The sequence below is a fragment of the Empidonax traillii genome, unplaced genomic scaffold (genome assembly GCF_003031625.1).
Source record: "Empidonax traillii isolate 1590-97213 ecotype Southwest subspecies unplaced genomic scaffold, ASM303162v1 scaffold283:size781446, whole genome shotgun sequence".
In the NCBI taxonomy this organism is placed as follows: Eukaryota; Metazoa; Chordata; class Aves; order Passeriformes; family Tyrannidae; genus Empidonax; species Empidonax traillii.
In genome coordinates this window covers 317,348-340,783 of record NW_020955476.1, presented here as the reverse complement: position 1 = coordinate 340,783, position 23,436 = coordinate 317,348, and the positions used below count along the sequence as shown (strand labels likewise).

At 38.8% G+C, this 23,436-nt stretch overlaps 1 protein-coding gene across 12 annotated transcripts in view; it reads right to left on the bottom strand.

Moving 5' to 3' along the window:
- UNC79 (unc-79 homolog, NALCN channel complex subunit) overlaps positions 1–23,436 on the bottom strand; it is a 106,897-nt gene that overhangs the window by 46,790 nt on the left and 36,671 nt on the right. For 8 of the 12 annotated variants that reach the window (XM_027890274.1, XM_027890272.1, XM_027890277.1 and 5 more), the window contains 13 exons: positions 21,975–22,116; positions 21,497–21,576; positions 21,264–21,412; positions 20,080–20,237; positions 19,550–19,731; positions 18,501–18,702; positions 16,712–16,891; positions 15,644–15,709; positions 10,089–10,375; positions 6,932–7,114; positions 5,984–6,146; positions 3,565–3,717; positions 1,057–2,280 (listed from right to left, as the gene is read on the bottom strand). In XM_027890274.1, the coding sequence (XP_027746075.1) occupies positions 1,057–2,280; positions 3,565–3,717; positions 5,984–6,146; positions 6,932–7,114; positions 10,089–10,375; positions 15,644–15,709; positions 16,712–16,891; positions 18,501–18,702; positions 19,550–19,731; positions 20,080–20,237; positions 21,264–21,412; positions 21,497–21,576; positions 21,975–22,116 (3,169 nt within the window). The remainder of the gene's footprint in view (positions 1–1,056; positions 2,281–3,564; positions 3,718–5,983; positions 6,147–6,931; positions 7,115–10,088; positions 10,376–15,643; positions 15,710–16,711; positions 16,892–18,500; positions 18,703–19,549; positions 19,732–20,079; positions 20,238–21,263; positions 21,413–21,496; positions 21,577–21,974; positions 22,117–23,436) is intronic. The other 4 variants (XM_027890283.1, XM_027890276.1, XM_027890282.1 and 1 more) reach the window with 3 other exon arrangements.

The following is a 23,436-nucleotide window of genomic DNA, read 5'->3' as shown; positions in this document are numbered from 1 at the left end:
AAATGGGACAAAAGGCCTGAAACATGAAGGGAACAATGTAAGTATGATTACACCAAACGACTGCTCCTTGTAAAAGTGGAATAGCATAATATGAAATTATACTGTGGTTGTCTGTGAAGTAATTAAGAAAGAAGTGAGATTGGGAATGCATAAATATTCCCCCTCACTGCCCTGACAACAAAGAACTGAGGCCTGAGGGATTCTGTACTTTTTTAATTGATGTGTTAAAAAGATAGGTAAAATTATAAAAAATGAAAAATCCTGGAGAAAAAAACCCAGTCACACAATTAAAAGCACAGCAGCATACAGTTTTTGAAACTGTTTGACAGATTCAACTGGAAACTGGGGAAACAGAAAAAACTTACTTTCTCCTCACCTGAAAAAACTTAGTAACTTTGCATTGAAATCACCAGAAAAAACTTAGGGTACACAGAGGATTCCCCACACTTGAATTGTAAGTCTTTACAAAGATTTTAACAAGCCACATAAACTTTGAGGATACCCAATACAAAAGTTTTTAGTGTATAAAAACAAAATATGTGTGTATGTCTGCTCCTAAACGCAAACCGTGGTTAATTCTAAGTGCTCTTAGTTCTGAAGTTTACAGCCTGCTCAGCTTTGCACCTTGTGATCCAATCTGCTTTCCACTGCCTTATGCTGGCAAAAGAAATAAAGGCCAAAAATCACTACACCAGAAGAGAATCAGTGTAGCACAGACTAGCTCAGCAGGATAAAAGGCACAGAGGTATGACCATTTTTTTTTGACTCGCTGCATAAAAAGGCCATGGAGTTTCACTCCTCAACTTTGAATCACAATTAATATTTTTGTCACTGAGCTCCACTTCCTTTTCAAATGGGCCCTTGCACAGGCATGATACCTGTATCAGCACATTCCTTGTAAGAAACAAACACCTGGAAGCATTCAACTGGCTGGGACCATGTCAGATGCTATACATACACATCTCTCCCTATAAACATACACATCTCTCCTTACATCAGTCTGTTACTAAAACTTTCATGCAGTAATAAGCCTTTTGATTGGGTCAGTGAGCTCACCTGCCTCCTTCTGCTCTCCCAGCTTGTCAAGGATGTTAAAGGAAATGTCCAGGTATTCTCTCTGAATAGCACTCACAGCAATCTTCCTCTGCTTTCTCTGGCGAGGAACAATCTGAATCTTAAATTCTGACTCCTCAGTCTCCTCTTCTTGTTTCTGCTCTGCGTTTTGTTCGGTGTCAGACTCTGTGTTGGTATCAAGTTTATCACTTTCTGTTTGCTTTTCAGAATCTTCGGGGACTTTAATAAGGACTGTCTTTACATTTGGGCTTGGAATTGTTCCACTAGGTCTAATTTCCTCCACATTGAGCTCCGAGTTATCATCAAGGGACATTTCTGGAAGGGCAAATGACTTCTGCAGCAGGTCCCTTTTCTGTTTCAGTGTTAGTGTGTTCCCAGAGGACATGTCCTGAGGTTCTTCTGGCTTAACTAACTCTGAAGAGTCCTTTTGATCTTTGGGAGAAGTGGAAATGATCTCCTCTATTCCTGATGAAGTATTGTTGCTTGTATCCTTAGAACTAAAGTCTTTGGAGCAATCTTCAATGCTGAACTGTACCAGCGGAGTTGTGCTGAGGCTGAGTGCAGAGACATTGATAGGAGTTGAAGGAGATGACAAAGCAGTTTTGCCAGAGACCTCATCCTTCAGGGGGTTTGTTGTTTCCTCTTCTTCATCACTCTCCACTATTCTAAGGGGAGGAAGTGGTTCAAAGACTAAAGAGTCACTGTCTGAAGTGGAGAGCACTGAATGCTTTTCAGGGCCCGATGTTGAATCAGAGGACAAATCTATCAGATCCAAATCTTCCTTGGGACCAGCAGGTTTAACTGGGGAGTCCACTTTTACTTCATAGGTTTCCATGCAGTTTAGCCTAACTTCTGGTATGACAGGCCGCCTTGTTTCCTGGAAACTCTCTGTACGAGGAAGACTTTCTTGTGTTTCTATATTTTCAGTTTTAGTAGAAGAATTCTGCCGAGATCGTCCATAATCGCTCTGCCTGTGCATGGCGTAAGCAGCAGGGACAGGTGGTTTTTCTAAGTCACACCGGTCTATGCAGGACTTCCTGCGATGTTCATCTAATGAAAACAACAGGGAGTCTGCATTCCCTATATCAAGAGATTTTTGTTTTAGAGAGCGCAGTTTTTTTTTCTGAATGCTTTCTTCTCTCACACAGCGTAGAATACTGTCTTGTAAGGCCCCCGTCTCTCTATATTCAGCCAGCTCTATTTCACCTGATCAAAACAGAAAGAGCTAATACTACCTCAGCTGGAGACTTTTGGCAGATATCTTCATCTTTATCTCACAATTCAACATGACTAGCATTTTAAATATGAACCCAGTATTAGTCAAAATTGTCCACATTTTGTTTTAACCTCAGAACCACATTGCACAGATTTTTACAATGAAAAATAATAAAAACCTGCTCTTTGGATAACAGGTGTTTATCTAAATACTGTCCAAACTCTATTTATCCTGGACAGATGTACCCTGAAGATAGACCGTTTAGTCTTGTGCATTGAAAGCAGATATTTGTACAGATACTTGGGCTGGCTGCATGCAGTACACCTACATTAATTTACTGCAGCAAAGTGGACTTAAAATGGATGCTTCTAATTCAAGAAGCAAGGGTAGTATTAGCAGTAAGTCTAGCAACTATCACACCACTTAGTCATACCACCTTGTCCTAGGGAGGAGGGAAGTGAGCACACTTGCTGGTACTACCACTTGCTGGTACTACCACTGCATTGGTATTTTGCTATACCAACATACTCACTGAGAACATTTTAAGGGTTATCACTGTTGTCACTATTATTATGAATTACACATTTACCCATAAAACAGGATATTCCTAATCATTAATATCCTCATATTTCAAAATACTCCACATATGAATCACCATGCAAAAAAAGAAGTGAGAAAAGTTGATGTTTGCTCCAGACAGAATCATTCCCCCCCCACGCACCTGACGCAAACATCTGAAAGAAAAAAAAGGCGTGGTGGTGGTGGAAATCTCTTCAACTTTTTTTAGGCTATTCATTTCAGAACCCTAAATTTGAAATCAAAATAGTTTCAACTTTTCAAAACCCCCAAATGACCATTTTTGCCAATGGGAAAGCATAACATTTGTAGCAGCAACAACAAATCTGCTTATCATAGAGTCCCACCTCATCAACAAAATCAATTTCTGGGAAAAAATTAATTTGAGTAAAAGTCTTCAGCCCAATGGTCAAAGAAAATTCCAGCAAGTACTCCTTTTTTCTTTTTATTCAAAAGAGCTTAAGGTTTCAGAAAACAACTGCTGATTTCAGATATTTTTATTTTTGAGTACCTACTCTGAGATTCTTGAAAGATAATTCATTCAGGAAAATGAGGAGTATCTACTCTTTTAAGTCAGACAGAGTAGTTGTATTCAAATCAGGCAGTGCAACAAACTCTACAAAGAAAGGTGGTAGCTTGAAACTAAGAGTAGAAAATTGTATTTTTATGTGAATTTATACCAACAAAACAATTCATACTTCTCTGAGCATTCATCTCAACTGGTTGATATTTCACCATTTTGCTGCCACCAATTCTTTTCAGTCTTGCAAAGAAAGTTTGAGACTCTTTATTGCAAGGTCCAGTTGGTGTATCATGAATATCAGATTCATCAAAAACACTGTCTTCCTCTGCTGGAGAAAGAAAAAGCTTTATGAAGTACGAACTATGAAATTATTGATCTAAGTAGTAATAGTAAAACATTTTGCTCTGAGACCTGACAGTTGAAAATGGCAAAGAGAAAGAAAGATCCAAATCTATTCATCCATCTACAAAATGCCACATCATCTGGCTATTAAAAGAAACAGAAATAAAAAAAAAAAGGAAAAATCCATATTTATCACGAGGAATCATTCTGTGATTCTACATCCAGTGATTCATCTCCAAGGAAATAAAACACTACTGGGACAATAAAGAAAACAGAGCACTCAAAAGAAAAACAAAGTTTGCCTTGTTTATTCTAGCAAGCAAATATGGAGAGGAAATGCATTTGGTGTCTAGGAGTGGAGAGGCAAGTAAGTCAAAGAGTTAGAATATACAAAAACTGAAGACTTAAACTCGACATAAATATCTTTAGCTTTGAGATTTCTAGAAAGTGCTAGTGCATGGGAAGCTATGGAACTGCCACCTAAAAGCACCAGGATATAAGACACGCAACTGAAATGATGAATCCAGAAAAATGAAATAAGTTTGATAGTAAGAATTTCTACAGGAACTGGGTTTAATAAGTTAGGAGATCGCTTTTAATGTCGTCCTATGTGTAACTTCTTCTTCCCCTTGGCAACAAATGCTTCTTCTCACAAGCATATTTGATGCTTGTCAACAAAATCCTACCTTTCAACAAAATCCTCATTTGTTCATTATCTGAACACCACCATTGATGATGACAGCAACACACACTACCTGACTACAGATTAAACAAAAGTCCCCTAGGAAAAGGTGGGAAAGGCTTCAACTTTCCAAGTCCCTATGGAATTATATTGGCTGCTTCTTGCAGATGGAAGAAAACTTTCCTACATCCTCCTTTTTCTGCAGCCCTTCTACAAAGGAGGAGAATAAGTCCTATGGTTAAGTCAGTATTTACAGAGTAAAATGTGCCCATTTATGGTCCTTTACCTCTGTGCAGCCCAAAGCCCATCACAACAGCTTTGGAAAGCAAGTAAATATTATTAACCTTACTGTAAACACAGGGAAACAATGATGAAGTGAGACACAAGGCCACCCAGGGAATCAGTGTTGGACAAGCTGGGTACTTAGTCACCTCATTTTGTCTTAGAAACACCTCACAATCAATCCAGAAAGCGAATGCACTTTTGTAAATGTATTATTACTACCCTCAGCATTATTAAGTCACTATGAATTAAATCATTAACTTGGCTCAAAACAAAGATAAATTCTTAGTAAAGCCACAGTTATTTACACACTCTTAGCCGTCCACTAGCAATACTAAACTTCCAAGTGAGTGAGAATGTGGAATACATAGGTTTTTTCTAGAGATGGATGTTCAGTTAAAAAAAATAAATGTGTTCTTCTCTTGCTGGATATCTTTTCACAAGCAACAAGCATCAAAAGAGGAAAAGGGACCAACAGGCACAACAAGAGTGTTTCTTGGATTTTTCTTCAGAAGTCTGCTCCATGCTAAGAAGCCTGAGAAGGAGGATGTAAATCGCAAACAAGCAGATAAAAGGCAAAATAGCTGAAAGGTAGCTACGGATTACCATCAAAAGAACCTGCTAAACCTGACAAAACCTTTTGATCACTAATACTTATTATGTAATAAACCTCACAATTGTAAGGAATTAAACTGAGTTACACCATGCTACTTCAAGTCCCAGGCTTTCACCAGCTCACATCATAAGAGTATCCTCACAAGCACATACAGAGCTAACAATGGAACACTGACTCTAGAGGTTGAACCATTCTCTTTGGCTTTAGACAAACACGTTTGCATTAAGCTAGTCAGCTTCAGCTCCTTTAACAGAGAAAAGAAAACCATAGACTGAATTCATAATTTTCTCTTTTCTTTCTACGATTCCAAGTTATTACAATGTAAGATCAGAATGCGGCAGCTAGTTGCACACCTTGTGTGTGAACATGGTCAATTATTGCTGCCATGGGAAAGGCCAAGAACTATCATCACTATCACGGTGACTGAACCACTAAGTCTAAGATACACTCCCTTTGAGAGATGTGAGACTGCTGTGCTGTGCTCAACCTATGGAGCAACTGTGAATGCCTTTTACTATAGGTGGCAATAGCCGGTCAGATAAGTCACACTTCAGACTTAATTCTGAGTATTATGCTCTAAGGTTCAGACCATATTTACCCGTTTCTACAACAACTACAAGATTTAATGAATTAAATCAATGATTATCACACAAATCAGAGTGTTAAGAGTACCTTTCTCCTTCTCACTGTATCGGCTTATGTTACTGTTGTCACTATACAAAGGGCCAGCAGTTGCATGGGGCTTGCAGCTGTGATACTGAGCGTTGAGGGTATTGACTGTGATGTGGATTAGGTGAAGTACAATCTTGCTGATTTCACAGTCTCTGTAGGGGTACTGTTCGGCAAAAGAGAAAAACTTCAGCTTACAAACTAACTTTTCTCTTTGGATAAACATTTAGGCAGTAAAATAGAAAAATTACAAGAAAATGGTCAGCTGGATGCCCTTTGCCTTCCTTTCATCATACATTCACAATTACACCATGAGAAGCAGGACTGTTGTTGGCTTTGTACAGCATACATAAAACATAATTATTTTAATAAAATATTAAAAGTCCATATTAGTAACATTTAGTGTCTCCACTTCCTTGTATGCCCTACAGACTTCCTAGAAATTTGTTAAGCATATCAAAAATACTCACAGCTCCATTTCAGTGCATAGACACATTACCATTCAACAACACTTCCTAAAAGCATCGCTCAGCTAAAGAATATAAGCTGTTAAACTGACACACTCCCACATTTAAAGTTATTTTTTATATTTTAAATATTATTTAAATATTATTTAAATATTTTATATTTAAAGTAATTTTTCAAAACTAATTCTAAGTCTCTCAAAATACTTCTCACTGCAATTTCATACACCATTTTCCTATTTTCAAATCCATACTTTTCTTTCTCAGATAAACACACGAAAGACAATATACACTGCAGCACAGATGAAGTCAGTAGAACAGAAGAAAGCCTATTTCAAACATTGAAATTAAATGCAGAAGTAAGCATATAAAAGAAAAGTGCTCTTTACAAAACTTTCACTTCTTGTACATTTAGGTGTTCCCTGCAACAAATTTCAAATTGAAGTGTAAATTTTTCTGTGGACAGCATCTTTATAAGACCACTCACCTTATAGAGAATAACAAGCAAAGCCTTTAACCACATCTGCCGAATGTGAGGTTTGAGGGACCAGAGGGAGCAGCGAGGAGGCTGTTGAAAGTAATGCCTTAGCTGAGGACAAGTGCAATATTTCAACACCTGCACCACCAAGGGAAGAAGGTGTTTTCCCAGGTTAATGTTATAGTCCATCACCTGAAAAGAGCACAGGTGTTACCTCACCAAAACCAAATCCACTTACGTTGAAAACAAAATAATTAATACAGTTGAGGTCCTAGTTAAGCCAAAAGAAATAGACAGTTTTAAGGAAGCCTCACTACCAGTTAGAAGCTTTCTGCCAGCTTGCCACCTTCTCATTTTAGCTAGATAGGCAAAAGTAAACAAAAGAAAATGTGTTCTGAAAGCCTTTCATCCAGTACAGTCTAAAATCTATCGTACACTCGAAAGTTCATACAGTATATTATGCTGGGATAGCCCTGTATTATAGCACAAGCTGATTGTATTTCAACACACAAAACCACATCACGTATATCCCATGTTTAACAGATAGGATGCCGCTGTGAGCTTTGGGAGTGGCTGTTGTGTATTTTAATCATTTGGGGGCTTTGTATTAACACTGTTTTGCCAGTTTTCATTTTTCTTCTCAACAGGCTTGCCACATTAGGTGTTTTAACCCCAGGTTCTGGAATTAGGTAATGACATTAGAATCCCACTCTCCACTATAGCAAAGGTAAGAGTGTGCCCACTATGTTATGTGGGAAGTCTAAGCATACAAATCTGAAAGGATTCAACAATAAAGTACATTAAAAATACCTTGCTTTAAATAAAATGCTCATCAATCTTAAGTGGCAGTGTTGCTGCAGACAGGTTGCTGTGATTACTGCTACTCACATGCCTTGCCTTCTATGATCTTTGAAGAACATCATGCTATTTGGGGTCTGTCCTAGAGGTTTGAAACCTGATCATTAGGTGCGGTGAGGCCATATATTCCCACTATCCTGGCACAACTGGTTTTGACTGAAACTGCATTACTGTTTTTCATAATCTTCTCATTAGCATTGCAACATTTGCTATTTTTAAAATCACACACCCTGAAATCAGCAGTTAAACTAGACCCAAACAAGGATCCCCAAAGCCCTCGTCTCTGATGCTGACCTACACTGGTTGACACCTGGGGAGGTGTAACAACAGACCAGACCAACTCCAGCACAACCCCAAGATCTAACGTGTCCCTGCAGTTTCAGCGGACTAAGCACATTTTATCAGGAGCTCTGTACATTAAACAGACAGTCTGTATTTGTTTTGTTTTCCATTAGAAGAAGGGGATGAGCCTAATTTACAAACACTAAACTCATGTCTCAAGTTCTCTCTAAACAAGATGACTAGTTTTTCCTTGTAAAATTCTCTAGTTTGATGCACAGCTGTCTCAAACATTTCTGTTGCACGCACAAAGCTAAATAGACAAACCCCATGCCTTTCCATGTAGGGTGAGCCTGTCGAATATATGATATATAATCACCAAATTTGGTCCTGCAGCGCAGTGCCTGTGTAACTTGTGATAGTTACGGAGTACGGTTAGGAAAAACTCATCCATACAAAGAAGACAGAGCGCTGCCTTAATGCACAGCACAGGCTGTAATGCAAACATGTCTCAGGCCGAGCAGACCCATTTTTTAGGTTCCCCCAGGGAAATGAGGGATGGATGCTGGCCAGGCCTGCGCACCAGCGCCATCAGGCGGGGCAGCGCCGCACCGGCGGCTTGGGCTGCCGGGGGAGAAACAGGCGGGCCGTGTTTGCATCAGTGCAAAATACTCAGATTTGGTGACGAAAAATACGAAGAGATATTTGACTTTTTTTTTTTTTTTCCTTGAACTGGCCATTCGAAGCAAGCTTCGAATTAAAATCAAGGAACCAGCAAACCAAGCCAATCCCAACCTTTGTGGAGCTGGTGGGAAAAGCAAGTATTTATGACTTCGGCAGGAACTAGAACTGAAATAGATCTCTGAAGAGCTCAGTACTGACTTTACGCTGTGTAAACACATCTTCAGACTGCAAAGAGCATTTCTCTTGCAGTAAAGCTGATTACCAACACTAAGCAGCCCTACAGCTAAGAAACAAATCCCCCCAAAATATAAACTGAAGTATTGATGTCTGCTGCACAGAAAAAAATCCTGGCCTACTGAAATTCTCAAACTCCATTTGATGTCAGAGGAACCAGGATTCAATTATGAAGCTTTTAAACAGAAATGGTGGATTCAGCTATCACGAGATATTTTAAAGGTAGAGGAGAAAGGCAGACCACGATATTTACAGTTGCAGTGAGCAGTACTTCTGAAAATCAGGTCAACTATGATCACTGAAATTTGAAGGTTACAGTGGACATCTGAAATCACAAAGCTCTTATTCCCCTAAGGTAATCCTTTATGAGAGTCTGTGATAAGGAAAAATATTGAAGTCATGATGATGCTTCATTGCAAATAATACTCTGTAAGTGTGAAATATTTTTCAGCCCAGTATCACCCACTTGCTATGATTAAGAATTAATTGAGCCTTAGAAGAGCCTCATGAGGTACAAAATTATGGTCCTCCTTACAAAATGGAGAAAGAAGGTACAAGGCAAGGATGTGCTTGGTCATTTATCATAGCACTACAGGCAAAAGTTCATCATGGTGACACCACTCCCTAGGAAAGGAAGAACAGGAAGTCATCATCATCATGGCTAGGCTTCGCGAAACAGAAAGTACTGGAACAAAAATGAGCCTCCTACAAAGTGAAGAATGTTCAAGAGTCTACAGATCATTCACAAAGGGAAACAAGCAAGAACACATGGGTCCCAGGTCTTCCTGAAGAGGAAAGGAGGAAATACACAAGGAAAGTAAGGCATTCACAGGCTAGTGAAAGAAGGCAAGGAGGTCTGACGCAGTCTCTCATTTTTCATACAGTATTTGCATGCTTCCATGCACACAAAACCATTATGCCTATGCCAATGAGGCAGCAAGTTTAGACTACTAGTAGAAAGTAGAAATTTCTTCACCAACACAAGATGTCTGGAAGTTTGTCAGATTAACACATTTAGCCATTATTTTGCTACAGAGAACATCATGCTACCACCATTTCAACAACAGGCAATAAGCATTACAGGCAAAAAGTAGTAAGTGCCTTCACCTACCTGTGCTATTCCAGCAATAAAGGCATTAAAGCATGTTGAAACACGCATTTTTTGGGGTGCAATCATGAAGCATCCTTCCTGCTGATCATAGCCAAGCAGGACGTACAGATGGCGCTTGACTGTGTTGAAAGCTTTAGCACTGCTGATGTCCGACTCAGCGCTGCTCTCATCCTTTGCCATGAACTTCATTAGCACCGTAATGAGCTGGTGGACAGTCTGGTGGTCAATCCCAGCATCCTCTGGCAGCAGGTCTTTTATTGTATTATCATTCTCTGGAGAGGGTTGTCCTGTCAGCACAAGAGACACTGGTATCAGACACTGGGTAACACTGTAAACAGGGTACAGAATACAGGTAGGAAACATGAAAAATTCTGCCAAATAATGATTAAACAAAGAACAAAGACTTTCCCTTTTAGCATTGAATCTGTATTTCACTTAAATAACTTGGGCCAAAATATAGGTGCTATTATCATTTATTAGTTTTTCGGACACTATATATTATGTGAAAACATTGGTGACTTCTTCCCAGAGTAGAAGCTTAAGATTTGGTTTATAAACTCTGAATGGAAATAATTAATCTGTAGTACTTTCCATGGGAATATGATCGTGTTAAAGACAAGAGGCTACTTACAAAGCACAGGAAAGCTTGGGTGCTGGCTGTCACTATCCAAAACAGACACACTGCAAATAATAGTTGCCAACTTGACAAATGTTTTAATTCTCATATTTTAATTTTTTTTAAACACAGTATTTCCAGTCACTCTTAAACCCATGTATGATCAATAGAATTGTCTAGCAATTCCCTCTGAAATTATTCTCTTCCATCTCACCCTATGTACAAAGCCTTTTTTTAGTGCTTAGCTGTTCCTAAAGCTCTACACAGTAGTAACACTAGGAATGAAAAAGCAGAAATCATTTCACACAACAGTAGATACAATTCTTTTTATTAAATACTTCTGAATAAATGCATAGCCAAATAACAGTAAAGTATATTAGTCCAAAGTGTTCTATTTTAAAACAGCAATTTAGATGAAGTATTTTTGTATAAATAAAATGCATCATATATGAATTACATTTTTCACTGGATTGTCAACAAAGGGAACAAAAAAAATATTTTGACAGCATCAAAACAGGGCAATATATGGAAATTAATTTTTTATTGCACCATTAATTTTAGTTTGTTCATTAAACACTATAATTGAACAATTAAAATTAAGTGTTACTAAAATGTATTCTGATGTGTTTTCTGATCCACAGTTAAAATCTGTCTGACAGTGAATAACTGAGACAAAGCAAGCTGGTTGAAGCAGAATTATGAAGCAATCCACTTGTTTTTATTTCAAGCACAAATCCTTTCAACTACTGAACACAGTCCTTATTTTTGCAACAACACTTTAATTTGAAAATTAAACAAGCAAGATTACTCAGAGTATAATCTTAAAATTGCTCCTGCATGTCTGTGTTACGGTTACTAGTCAGCATTTAATATCCACTTAGTCTGTTAAAGTTACTTACATGCCCTAGGTTTTATGTACATTCATAGCTAAGTATTTATAATAAATACTAAAACTTATTTTAATATTCTAATTTACCCATATTCTCAATGTAATATGCTATTCTGACAAGGGACTCTTTTGCTGGTACAACTGCACCTTCACTAGACAAACTGCAGTGTCTGTAAGTTTTTTTAATAACGTTAAAATATTTTGCATTTTTACTGGTGGGTGAGCAAAGGGGTTTGTTTGATTGGCTGCTTTGAAGATTTGCAGAGCATGGGAGAAGGTTGCTATTTCTATGACAGGTGAAAATGAAAAAAGTCACTCCACCGGAGCAGGGCAGTGGAATTTTCAGATCCGTATCTATTAAGAATAACTTTCCTTTCTCATTTTGGTTAAAAAAAACTATGACCTTCATGTTATACAATATTTTTTGTTCCAGGCAGTTTCCACTGGGATTTTTTATTTGCTGAAACCTTCCTTTAGAATGAAAATTCTCTATCCAAGCTTTAGCTGGACCAAGATGTGCCGATGCAAAACCAACGAATTCTGAAATAATTAAAATAAGAAGTAAAGCAAGTATCATTTTCAAAAGCACATTAAAAATGCACACAGAAAATAACCTTAGCTTCATGGACATCAACTGAAAAATAATCTTTCCACGTAGGTTAAAATTTTCCATGGCGGTGTATCATAAAGGCACAATTTTTAAGGATGACATTAAATCATTTTAATTAGCCCTATTTATTTTCACCTCTATAACATGTTGTGATATTTTCAAGAAAACAAAGAAGGATATAAGATGAAGTGAGGAAAAGGATCATTGAGCGCTAAATAAATCCTGGTTCTCCAAACAGAACTCAATGAGTAATTAATCTGAAAAGATTAATTCATTTTACTTTCACTTGCTGAACAACATAATTTAGAAGCTCAGCGATAAAATGCTCAATTTTGCCAGTATTTCATAATACTAACACTAGGTAACAGACACGTCCCAGGACTTTTCCTGGCATTTCACTTTACAGAATCACAGAATATTCTGAGTTGGACGGGACCCACAAGGATTATCGAGTCCAACTCCTGGCCCTGCTCCCAAGAGTCACACCATGTGCCTGGGAGTATCATCTAAACACTTCTTAAACTCTGTCAGGCTTGGTGCTGTGATCACTTCCCTGGGGAGCCTGTTCCAGTATCCAATCACCTGCTGGGTGATGAATCCCTGTTTCTAATATCCATCCTAAACCTTCCCTGACAAAACTTCAGTCCATTCCCTTGGGCTCTGTCACTGGTCACCACAGAGATCAGTGCCCACCCCTCCTCTTCCCCTCACATGGAAGTTGTAATTGCAATGAGGTGTCTTCTCAGTCTCCTCCAGGTGGAACAGATCAAGTGACCTCAGCTGCTCCTCATACAGCTTCCCCTCTAGGCTCTTCTTCGTTACTCTCCTTTGGACACTCTCCAATAGCTTAATATCTTTCCTATATTGCAGCGCCCAAAACTGCACACAATATTCAAGGTGAGGCTGCCCCAGTGTAGAGCAGAGTGCAACCTCTCTTGACTGGCTGGTGATGCTTTGCCTGATGCCCCCCAGGACACAGTTGTCCCTCCTGGCTGCCAGGGCACTGCTGACTCATATTCGACCTGCCCTCAACCAGGACCCCCGTCCCTTTCTGCAGCACTGTTTTACAGCATCTCATTCCCCAGAAATATTACTACACTTCCTGAAGCATTAAAAACCTCATTTCTCACACTTTACCCTCACAGAAAACTATAGAGCAGGACACAGTGAAAAGAGCTTCACACTGAGTAGTTTGTCACAGCTCTGACAAGGATCAAGTCTAGGGAATGTCAGTCACCCCATTTTTACTTCTAATGTAGAAACCTGCAACGAATGAGCAATGGAGAACTACTTGTTAAAAACTACAAAAACTCTAAAATCCAGTTTATTCAATGGGTCTTAAGAGTCTGGAAAACCTCTTTTGCTGTCTTGAATGGGTTTTAAGTTATACCAAGCTTGAACTAAACACTGATTTCATTAACACATGATGCAGGGTATCGTGTACCATGTGAGGCTGTTTAGATTCAAGCTAAGAATGCGAAACCAAGACAGGTGTCTTTACAGTGGCTAAGGTAATTTTTATCCTTCAGAATCTGTATGCATTTGTGTGTGCCTACATACAAGGTATGTAGATACACACATATATCCTCCCCACCCCTCATCAGAACCTTCTCACATCACCAAACACACAGCCTGCTTGTTAATATACAGCCACCATTGCTGAATTCAATCTAGCCTTATGCCCACAGACTCATCTTTTTATTCATGTGTCCTTTATATCAGACCCCTTTACCTTCAAATTTCTTTAAGGTATATCACAATATAATATAAAATATCAGATCAAAATTATATCATGCTCCATCATCCCAACTGTGATCCCTGTGCCTGTCAATGAAACCCTCTCAGCGACTGTCCAGGATACAGGTAGAGGATACAGGAACAAATACATGATCCTGGTGTTCAATGCAAAAAAATGCACAGTGAATTCAGCATTTGGACTGTGCAAGAATGACAGTTTTAGATCTAGGAAGAACAGACGAGCACGAGGACTGGTTCATTCAAGTGATATGTATAAAACAAATGTTCTTCTACAACACATGTACGGCCTCTGTTCAGGAGTCAGTCAGCTCCTTAGCCGAATCAGATATGCTCAGTACTGCCAATGCAGTGTGAGTCAAAACAATGAGTCAAACCTTAAAATAATTTTTTTACAAGAATTTATTTCTTTTATTTCTTTCAGAAAGAAAGAAATAATAAATACTGGGCAGGAGGAAATGGACAGTCACTTGTCTCCTAATTCCCAAATCATCTGTGATATTCTGAATTATATTATCAGACTTTTCTTCAGATTAGTAGTTACTAGCTACATGCAACTTTTTTTATATATACATTTTTAGTGCAAATTTCATTTGAACCTTAGGTGGTTAGGAGGTTGAAGAGAGCCTGAGCATGGAAAGTGAAGGTTCCAAATACTGGAATACATCTAATAAAATCACAATGGCTAACAATGCCTACTGTGAGACTGACGCTGCTTATATGACAAGTTCCTTTAAGCCCAGTACGTACCCGGTGACTGGTGCCATTAAGTGAAGAACAGTCATTCACTGACACATCTATTCATCACACCATTATTTCACTTGTTCCTTCTATGAGTCTGTGACAACTCACCCGTTCTGTAAGGAACTGGTTGACTTGCAGCTCTCACTGGGTTAGCAGAACAGGGCTATATACCACTAATTCAGAAGCTCTGCTATTCCATTTCACAGCTTAGTCAGCACCCATACTGACAAGATATCTTCCTTTCAGCCCCTGAATTGGGTGATTGACCAGCTGATCACCCAATAAGCTGGTATGTTCTGATTCTAATATTGCATGTGTTGGAAGTGTCCAAGTCTTGAAGAGGAAGCATGATTTGAATTTGAGACTTTTTCATTTCCAAACCATCAGTCTACACAGTACTCAAAACAAGAACTGTCAATAGTCACAATTACTTAGAGATTACTTGGACCCTGCTGAGCTACCTGCTCTACAGATGCCTGACAGAAGGGTGACATCTTCACAAAATGTCACTAAGTACAAAGTAAAAAACTTAAGATGTCTATAAGCACACAGAAGAGACAAGTGTAATTTACAGTTCTGACAAGGAAGAGCTGTCAGTAAAACCTGAAGGTCAAAGATCAGGCTCAACATAGGTGACCCATGGGGCCAGTTTACTAAAGATTTACTTGTGGGCAATGAAACATGGGAAGGTGAGGCAGTGCTGGCATAGCCTTTGAATAACCTCCTCCTAACTCCAAAATACTACATACAACTGGAGGCAGTTTTCACTACAAATGGAGAGCAAAGCTTCAATTTACACTTTTTGGAACCATGCTGAGATGTGATTCACTGTGCCACTTAGACAACTTCCATCTTGTGTAAGTTTATCTCATGATTCAGTAAGAAAGTTAGAGCCTTCCTTTTCCTGTTCCATCAAAACACACCTCCCTTGTCAAACCCACCTGGTGTTTGCTCTGGTGTTCCTCCAAGTGCTGGTGCAGACTGCTCATGTCTGGTCAAGCTCACAGCTTTAAAAAAAACAAGAGCAACTCTGTTTAATAAGGCAGCACTGACATCTTACACTTAGCATATATTCAGTGCTAGCATATTTGTGTTCATTTACTCATGCACTGTTGTCAGGCAGTGAGTGTAACCACTTTGAATATGCCTCTTCTGCGCCCTACAGGTTTTGTGCACCATGTTCTGTAACTCTAATGTTCTCCATCATTTAATTTTAGTGGTACAAGAGTTATCACACAGGAGTCCATATGCAGGATCGATAATCGGTCAAGAAGGATTACCTAAGAATCCCAAAATATTCAGGGGCGGAGGGTGTGTTGGAAAGAAAATTACTCGTAACTTAATAGTTCACTAGCATCCAAGTTTGAAAGTTTTATCATCCTTTTATATGGGTAAAAGAGGAATGTGAGAGGTCCAATTTGAATATAAAGAATAATTTGTGTTTGTAAAATTCTCTGAATGAGAGTGGCTGAGCTTTATTTCTGCTTGGAAAGGTATCTACATGGCACTCCATATAGACCTATGGTTTTCCTGCATCTACATCCTCCTATGGAAGCTAGCAGGAAGGACATGCTGCACTGACATTGTTTTCTTAACAAAAGAATTCTGAATATATCCAAAAATTCATTTGAGACATTAAAACTTGATGTCTATGTGCATGCACTGATCAATAATTACAAATAATAGATAAATTAGTAACAGAAGAATTTTTCTGTAAACACTGTATCTATTTAAGATATAACTACTCTGTATTAGCCACAAATAAAGATCTATATACAAACTAGTCTTGGAGTATTTTATGTCATTTTAAACAAACACAGCATAGATATAATGTCTATGCTCTTTGTCAAACTCACTAACTTGTCATTATCTGAATAATGCCCAAAACAGTCAGAAACCTAGTATCTAGCTGGATAAATATTGGCAGCTCCAGTGTGTACCCATAAATAGGATACAATCCTCAGGGAGAAGGTGGAGGTGTGTCACAAAAACATAAATAGATACTCAACGAATTTTGGTGGTTAAGGTTTCTGGAAGGGAGAGCGCTCTCTTTGACTCCGCTGGTCCCTTCACACTGTCCCTCAGGGAGCGCACACTCTTCTGACGGTTACGTGCGAAACGAGCCCTCTTGATCTTCCACATTGCTGCATCACTGAGGTTGGCGACATTTGTCCGGACAGCAGTGATAGCTTTGCAAATGCAATTGACCAAGTTAGGATTCATTCCACAGCATGGTGAGGCCCCAACGCTGCCAAGTGCCAAATGCAACTGGGCCCCAGGTCCCATTCCAGAGAAAGCTTCAAACGGGCTCAGGGGGTCCACCTGCAAGGTACTCATTTGCATGCTCTCATTCTGAAATCCATAAAACCCCAAATGGCAGAACTACGTTAAAAAATTATGCCGTTACTTCTTTCTTTAGAGATCGGACAAAAACAGGTTCTTAAAAGTAAAACTTGAATTTCAGGTTTAGGGAATATGAGATGCACCCTATTTAAAATGGCAAAAATATCATGAGTATGGATCACATTTAGTGCGCGCATACACAAATTTGGCCTCTAGTTTTTCCTCTGGTCCTGCCTACACCTACCATCCTGGATTTGAACAAAAAACCTGTGAGTGTTGATTATGTAATTACAGTGGTGTCCACAGCAGAATCACTGCATGTCTTAAAGGGGTCACCAATACTTTTCCATACTCATGTCTATAGTGCACTGAAACCCTTGGATGATCTGAGTGACTGAAGCCAGTGAGCCCATCCTTTGCACCACTCTTTGAAATGGAAAAGAGAATGTTAAAAAGAAATCTGAAAATTATCTTTTGCATAATTTAAATCACTCCCAAATATTCATATTTAAAGATATGACCCTACAGTTGCAGTGAGAGATGCTAGAAAACACTGTCAAGATTCCCTCCTTAGGCCACAGCAGCAGTTCCCAGCATTGGGTTAAGCTACTCTCATATGGAGAAGAAAATACATTTGCAGTTCCACCCCTCTCCTGTGCAGCAGCAACAGCACCTGGGAATTTTCAGCCACTGGGCTCCATGCAAATGTAGGAGGAGGTATTAGGCTGCTGAGGGAGTACAGGCTGTTCAAACAGCTGTTCCCACCTCCTCCAAGAAAATCAGATGGAAACAGATCTTCCTTATGGGCCACTGCTCGTGTTAGGAAGTTTTCAATTACTCTAAATGCTAAACAATCATGCATGAATTATTTTTTAGTCCCTTCCTAGTGAATGTAAGGAGGCATTGTATCTCATCAAGAAACCAAGTACGAACAGGCATTTACATACATTTGTCACTGCAAGAATAGTTAACTGAACGCTGGCTCCAGCAGTCCCTGTGCCTCTTGTGTTGTGCCACATACACTGGGGTTTTTTTTAGGATCACGCAGCTCCTAGGGCTGAGTTTAGACAGACCACCACAGCACAGGGTCAGAGGTCAGACATGATTTAGGACTTTGAAAATAGCAAACTTGACTGCATAAGTACAGCTACAATAGAACAGGTGGGGTAATGCAGGTTGCAGCTGATGACAGAACTAGACTGCATTTCAACCAAGGCTGACCATCACATGCTAGGAGTGCAAAACATGATGCCCAAAGGTGCAACAGACCATAGCTTAATTCGTACTTGGGCAGTCAAAAAATCCTCACTTTGATTTATTTTCTTTTGGCCTGAAAGATTACTTAATTTCAGAGAATTTATACGTGTCGTACCTAAAAGTCTCTCAGACCCTTGCAGGAATATTAAATTCCACAATATGATAAAAGGTGATCAGATTGATTTGGATTCTGCTTACTTGTTGGGAAAGGGAATTCTTTGTTGCAGTCCAGATGAAGCTGTGCTTCCAGAGACAGGGTCTCAAAGCGATTCACAAAGAACTCCCAGCTCAAAGCTGGAATATCTGCTTTTAAAAAATGAAGTAGCAAAAGCTTACTAAGAATTGTGGGCCTGTCCTTGACAACTGTGTCAAACTGGAAATCAAGGCAGAGGCAGAGACCCTATAGAGGGAAAAAAAAAAATAACATAGAATTGAGATATGAAATCTTTTCAGGATTTTTTAAAGCAAAGGGAGGTGAAAGCTCACAACTCCTGTCAATTAGTATAGGATAAAGCTTTAGATCCTTTTCTCTACCAAGTCCTTTAAGCCAGAACTAATGCTATTGATATCAATGGGAAGGTCAAAGGTGCAGGCAAAGTTCTGTCCTACTGCACATTTGGCACACAATATCAAAGTACTCTGCTTACATACCCCTGTCTGAGAAAACATGGTGAAGTGTATCAGAGGCACTTTGCCTCAAAATTCTTCTGTATTTACTTGCACTAGAATTTTGGCTGTAGTGCAAGACTTAACTTAGAGAAGAAAGCCCACACATTAAATATGGAAACATGATAAAACTACATGCCTAGGTAAATTTTGTGAAGATTAAGGCTATGTTTGGTTTTGTTCAAGTATATTTTCTCACTGTGAGCTCAGCAGGGTGTCATAAGACCTACAAATGTGTTTTTTTAAAAAAAATATCAAATTATTTTAAAGTAATGAAAAATATTTACAGCTTTCTACAACAGCAGCTCAAATGCAATAGTATCCTCTGCAGTCATGAAAGTATTTACGGTCATACTCGATGACCTTTAAAAGGTCTTTTTCAGTGTAAACAATTCCATGATTTTAAGCTGGGGGTAGAGCAGTACCATTTCCCTTGGTTATTTAGTGCCTATGTCAGTCACCAAGGCCTATAATGCTTGCCTCAAGACGTGTTAGCAGTGACTGTGATGCTGTACATTTGAACGTCAGGTGAAAACCCAGTTTCCTGTTTGAATGTACTTTTTCCCATGTAATGCACCCACCTGTAAAGCTGGTCTCTTTATGGTGTCAAGTAATAGCCCAGCTCTTGTAGCTACTGCTGGGTTGACATCTTCCACAGCAGTCAGGAAACAGCAGAATGCATGAGCCAAAGAGTACTTCAGTAGGTGGTTTTTTGTCACAGAGTGAATATCCAAAAATCTGCATAAAACAGCTACTTTCTCCACTGCAGCAGTCATGTACCCAGACAAAGAAAAGAGGCATATTCATTTAGGCAATGGCTTCTTTATGTACTGATGAATATACCTTTCCTAGAAATATGCAAAGCTGAGAAAGTAACAACAAAAATAGCTAGCAAGAGTTGTAATTTTGATTTTTATTACCCAAAATGTTTCACGTTCTCCTCTATTTTATGGCACTGTTGTGCCATAGTTTTGCACCAGACTATCTTCAAAACACTCCAAAGCAGCAAAAAGATCATCCTCTATAATAGGCCTCCTCAGTTACAGCAGAGAAAGTTCTATCTCTCCAGAGAAGTAACAAAGAGAAAATAGAGTACATTTCTCAGGCCTACCTGCTTCAAATCTCATCTTCCAATCTTTGCTGTTGAAATTGCTGTTTATGATTGTCCAGAAAATGTCAGCTCCATGAGGAAGTGAAAGTGCATGAAGAAGAAGTGGGACTGCCAGGGAAGAAAGCTGAGAGAACTCAGACTTCACAACTCCCCATAAACTGGAAAGACAAAAAAGAGCAAGCCTGCTTATAAAAACACTCCCTTTATATCTTTTCTTCTAAAAGTAATGCACTTTTCATGAAAATCTTTATAAGCCATCCTAGGTATTTATGTGAATTCTACAGAGTGGCTTGCAGGAAAAAAAGAGCAGAGCTACTTGCAAATATTCAACTTGAGCAGTTTCTCTGGAAAATCCAGGTTCAAATATTCCTTACTTTGAAACACTTCAGATTTTGAAAGAGGTTGCCTAATTCAAGGCAACTGCCATGGAACAAAAACTGTCCTATGAATTAGGAGTCTCAGCATGACCAGCTTCAGCACATAAGCCACATGAACTGCCCTGGCACCACAAATAACTAAGATGCTGGGTTTTCACAATTTACTGGTATTTAGACTCAGGACAGATTTCAGTCCAGTGAAACCTCACAGCCTGAGGAGATGCTCAATGAAATTGACACAGAGCAGCTGCAAGTGGTGATGAACACACTATTTTAGAAGATTATATGCTGATGTTTACTCAGCTAGTTTTCTGTAAAGTCCCTTTCTCCAAAGAGAATCTTAAAATGCACAGATTTCAATCCAATTCACTCCGATTCTAAATGAAAAAGCTTCCTTTCCGTCATAAAAATAAGGTGCAATACTGTTGTTCTCTCAGCTTTAATGTTAAAGCCCTATAAACTGTGTACCTGTCTCTACATCATCTTTTACTTTATTTTGTAGAGTCAGGGGAGATACCTCAGTCTCATACAATGCTATTATTGAATATGAGAAACTCTAACTCACTGCAAAACAAGTGGTGCATGACAGAGTAGCCATGATGGACAATGCAGGGTACCTTGGTTTCATTTATGATCTCTTATTAGCCTGTGCAATGAGCTCTTAAATGGGTTTCTTAACCCTTCCACGCTTCCCTACCACTCTTGTTAATTTTCCATACTAAACCAGCAAATTCTTCAATGCTAACAACAAACTTATAGCTGGAGAACCAACAAAGAATGAAGACAAAATACACAATAAAAACCTACCTTGAAATCAGCATGTGATCTTGAATATAGGCAAGAAATTGTGGATAGTCCTTTCTTGCTATATACAGGCATTCCCCATGAAGACACAGGATCTTCAGACAATTCAGCATGTTGAAAAGAATGTCTGGTTCTTCAAACCTTGACATTTCCTGTGTAAGCAGATGTATTACACTCAACATCATTACATCAGTTCACCAACAATTCAAACCAAACAAACAAGTAATCAATGTTACCTGCAATATAGTGTATATGAGCTTCAAGGTGACTGGAAGTTGCTGATAACAAAATTTTCTTTCTGTGTCATTTTTTACCGCTGTTAAAAATGTAAGTTACAGACAACATTAAAATTTTTTTATCTGTGGATTGAAAATGAAACTAAGGAATGTTAAGGTGATGAAAGATATATTAATTCTAGCCACAGAACCTGCAGTCACTAAAGTTAGAATAGCATGCAATTTGGCATGCAATGTTTTTGCTATTTTATGTTCAAAAAGTCAAAATTTCTTTTAACAATTTTCTGACAGACAGTCATACATGCTACCAACCTAAATACAGCCTTCTTATTAGTATGTTGAAATAATTAAATGCATGATAAAAAAGTGACTGTGCACTGTTGAATTTGAAAGACTATTTCAGAAACTTGTATTCTATGAGTAAAGCATTTCTTTTAAAGCCTTACTGAAATACTCAACCTTCTCATCCTCAACCTACCAGCATTTTCTGCGGTCTCTGTGTGATTTCCTGGATTTTCTCCATGTTTTGGTGCTGATTTATCTTCCTCTTCTCCTTCAGTTCCTATAATAAACTCAGGTCTAGTATACAGTAGACTATCTTCGAGGTTATCCGTGGGTTCCTTTAAGAATATAATAGGTTAAATTAATTTCTTGAAGTTGTCCATATCCTGCTGTTAAAGCTACATTTGGTGTGATAAGCTGAGCTCAAATGAGGCATTGTTTAGTTCCATGTACACTTGTGCATTGAAATCACCTGCTATCTAATATTTTGCATAAGCAAATGCATACCAACAGAAAGACTATGTTTCAGACATGAATTTAACAGAAACTGCATTTCCATATTGGAGCTGAGGTGGATCCAGTCAGGAAGCCAATGCTTCACCAAGTTTGTCAACCTTGCCTGAAAGGAGTAACAGACAGGGGGAAGGCATCTCCTACACTACTGCAGAGTTACAGGCTTAGGGGCAGGACCTACCTCAACCACTTTTACATTGAACAAAGGCTGGAGTTACTTCTGCCAGTGCCCAGGAGCTCAGGATTCAAGGTTGCCATTGTGACATTTAGGTTGTAAATTGCAGGGTGGATCCTAGAAATAGTACCATGCCCCAGCACCCAAGACTGAACTACTTGCTAATTTTGAGATGAGAATCTGTACTGACCGGGCATGAGATGATTTTTCTAGCACAAGTTACTGAATACCATATGCACAATACCTGCTACTAGCATACAAATCCAAATGAAATTCTGAACCTTGTACACTTAAAAGGGCATCACTATGCCCTCCACAGGGCAAAAGAAATACTAATAAACATCTGCCACAGCAAACAACCACTCAGAAGAAGCAGAATGATGCTGTCTGTTCAATTATCAGTTGGAACAGTTATGTATAATAGACATACAGCTTAAAACAAATTCATCAAACCACCACAACCACCACAGGAAATGCTCTAGTTCTTCTGCAAAGCTACAGAGGACTTTAATGATGACTAGTGATTGGAGAGTCCAGATTTGTGTCTGAGAAGTTGGATACTCAACCTGAAGTATATTCAGTTTTTCAACAATGGTCAGCATTTCCAACAGTTAAGCACCAATCAAGGCTTGCTCATTTGACAACTGATTCACTCAAAATCATTAATCGTTTCAAAGTACCCACTCTTTGCGTTTAAAAGAAGATAAAAAGTATTAAGTATTAAATTAATTATTTTACATTTATATTTGAGATACAGTACCACAGGAGTAACCTTCCAAAGTGAAACAGCACTTCAATGTTCATGGGGGAAGAGTTCACAGTGGATGAATATTGTCATCTTCTCTGGGTTCTTTCAATTCAGACTTAAATTTTACAGTTCAATGGCATTTTGCTTTAACTTCCTGAATCCTTCATGCCAATGGTCAATGCAGCTTTGCTCTCTCAAGCACAGTGGAATGAGAAAAATGAG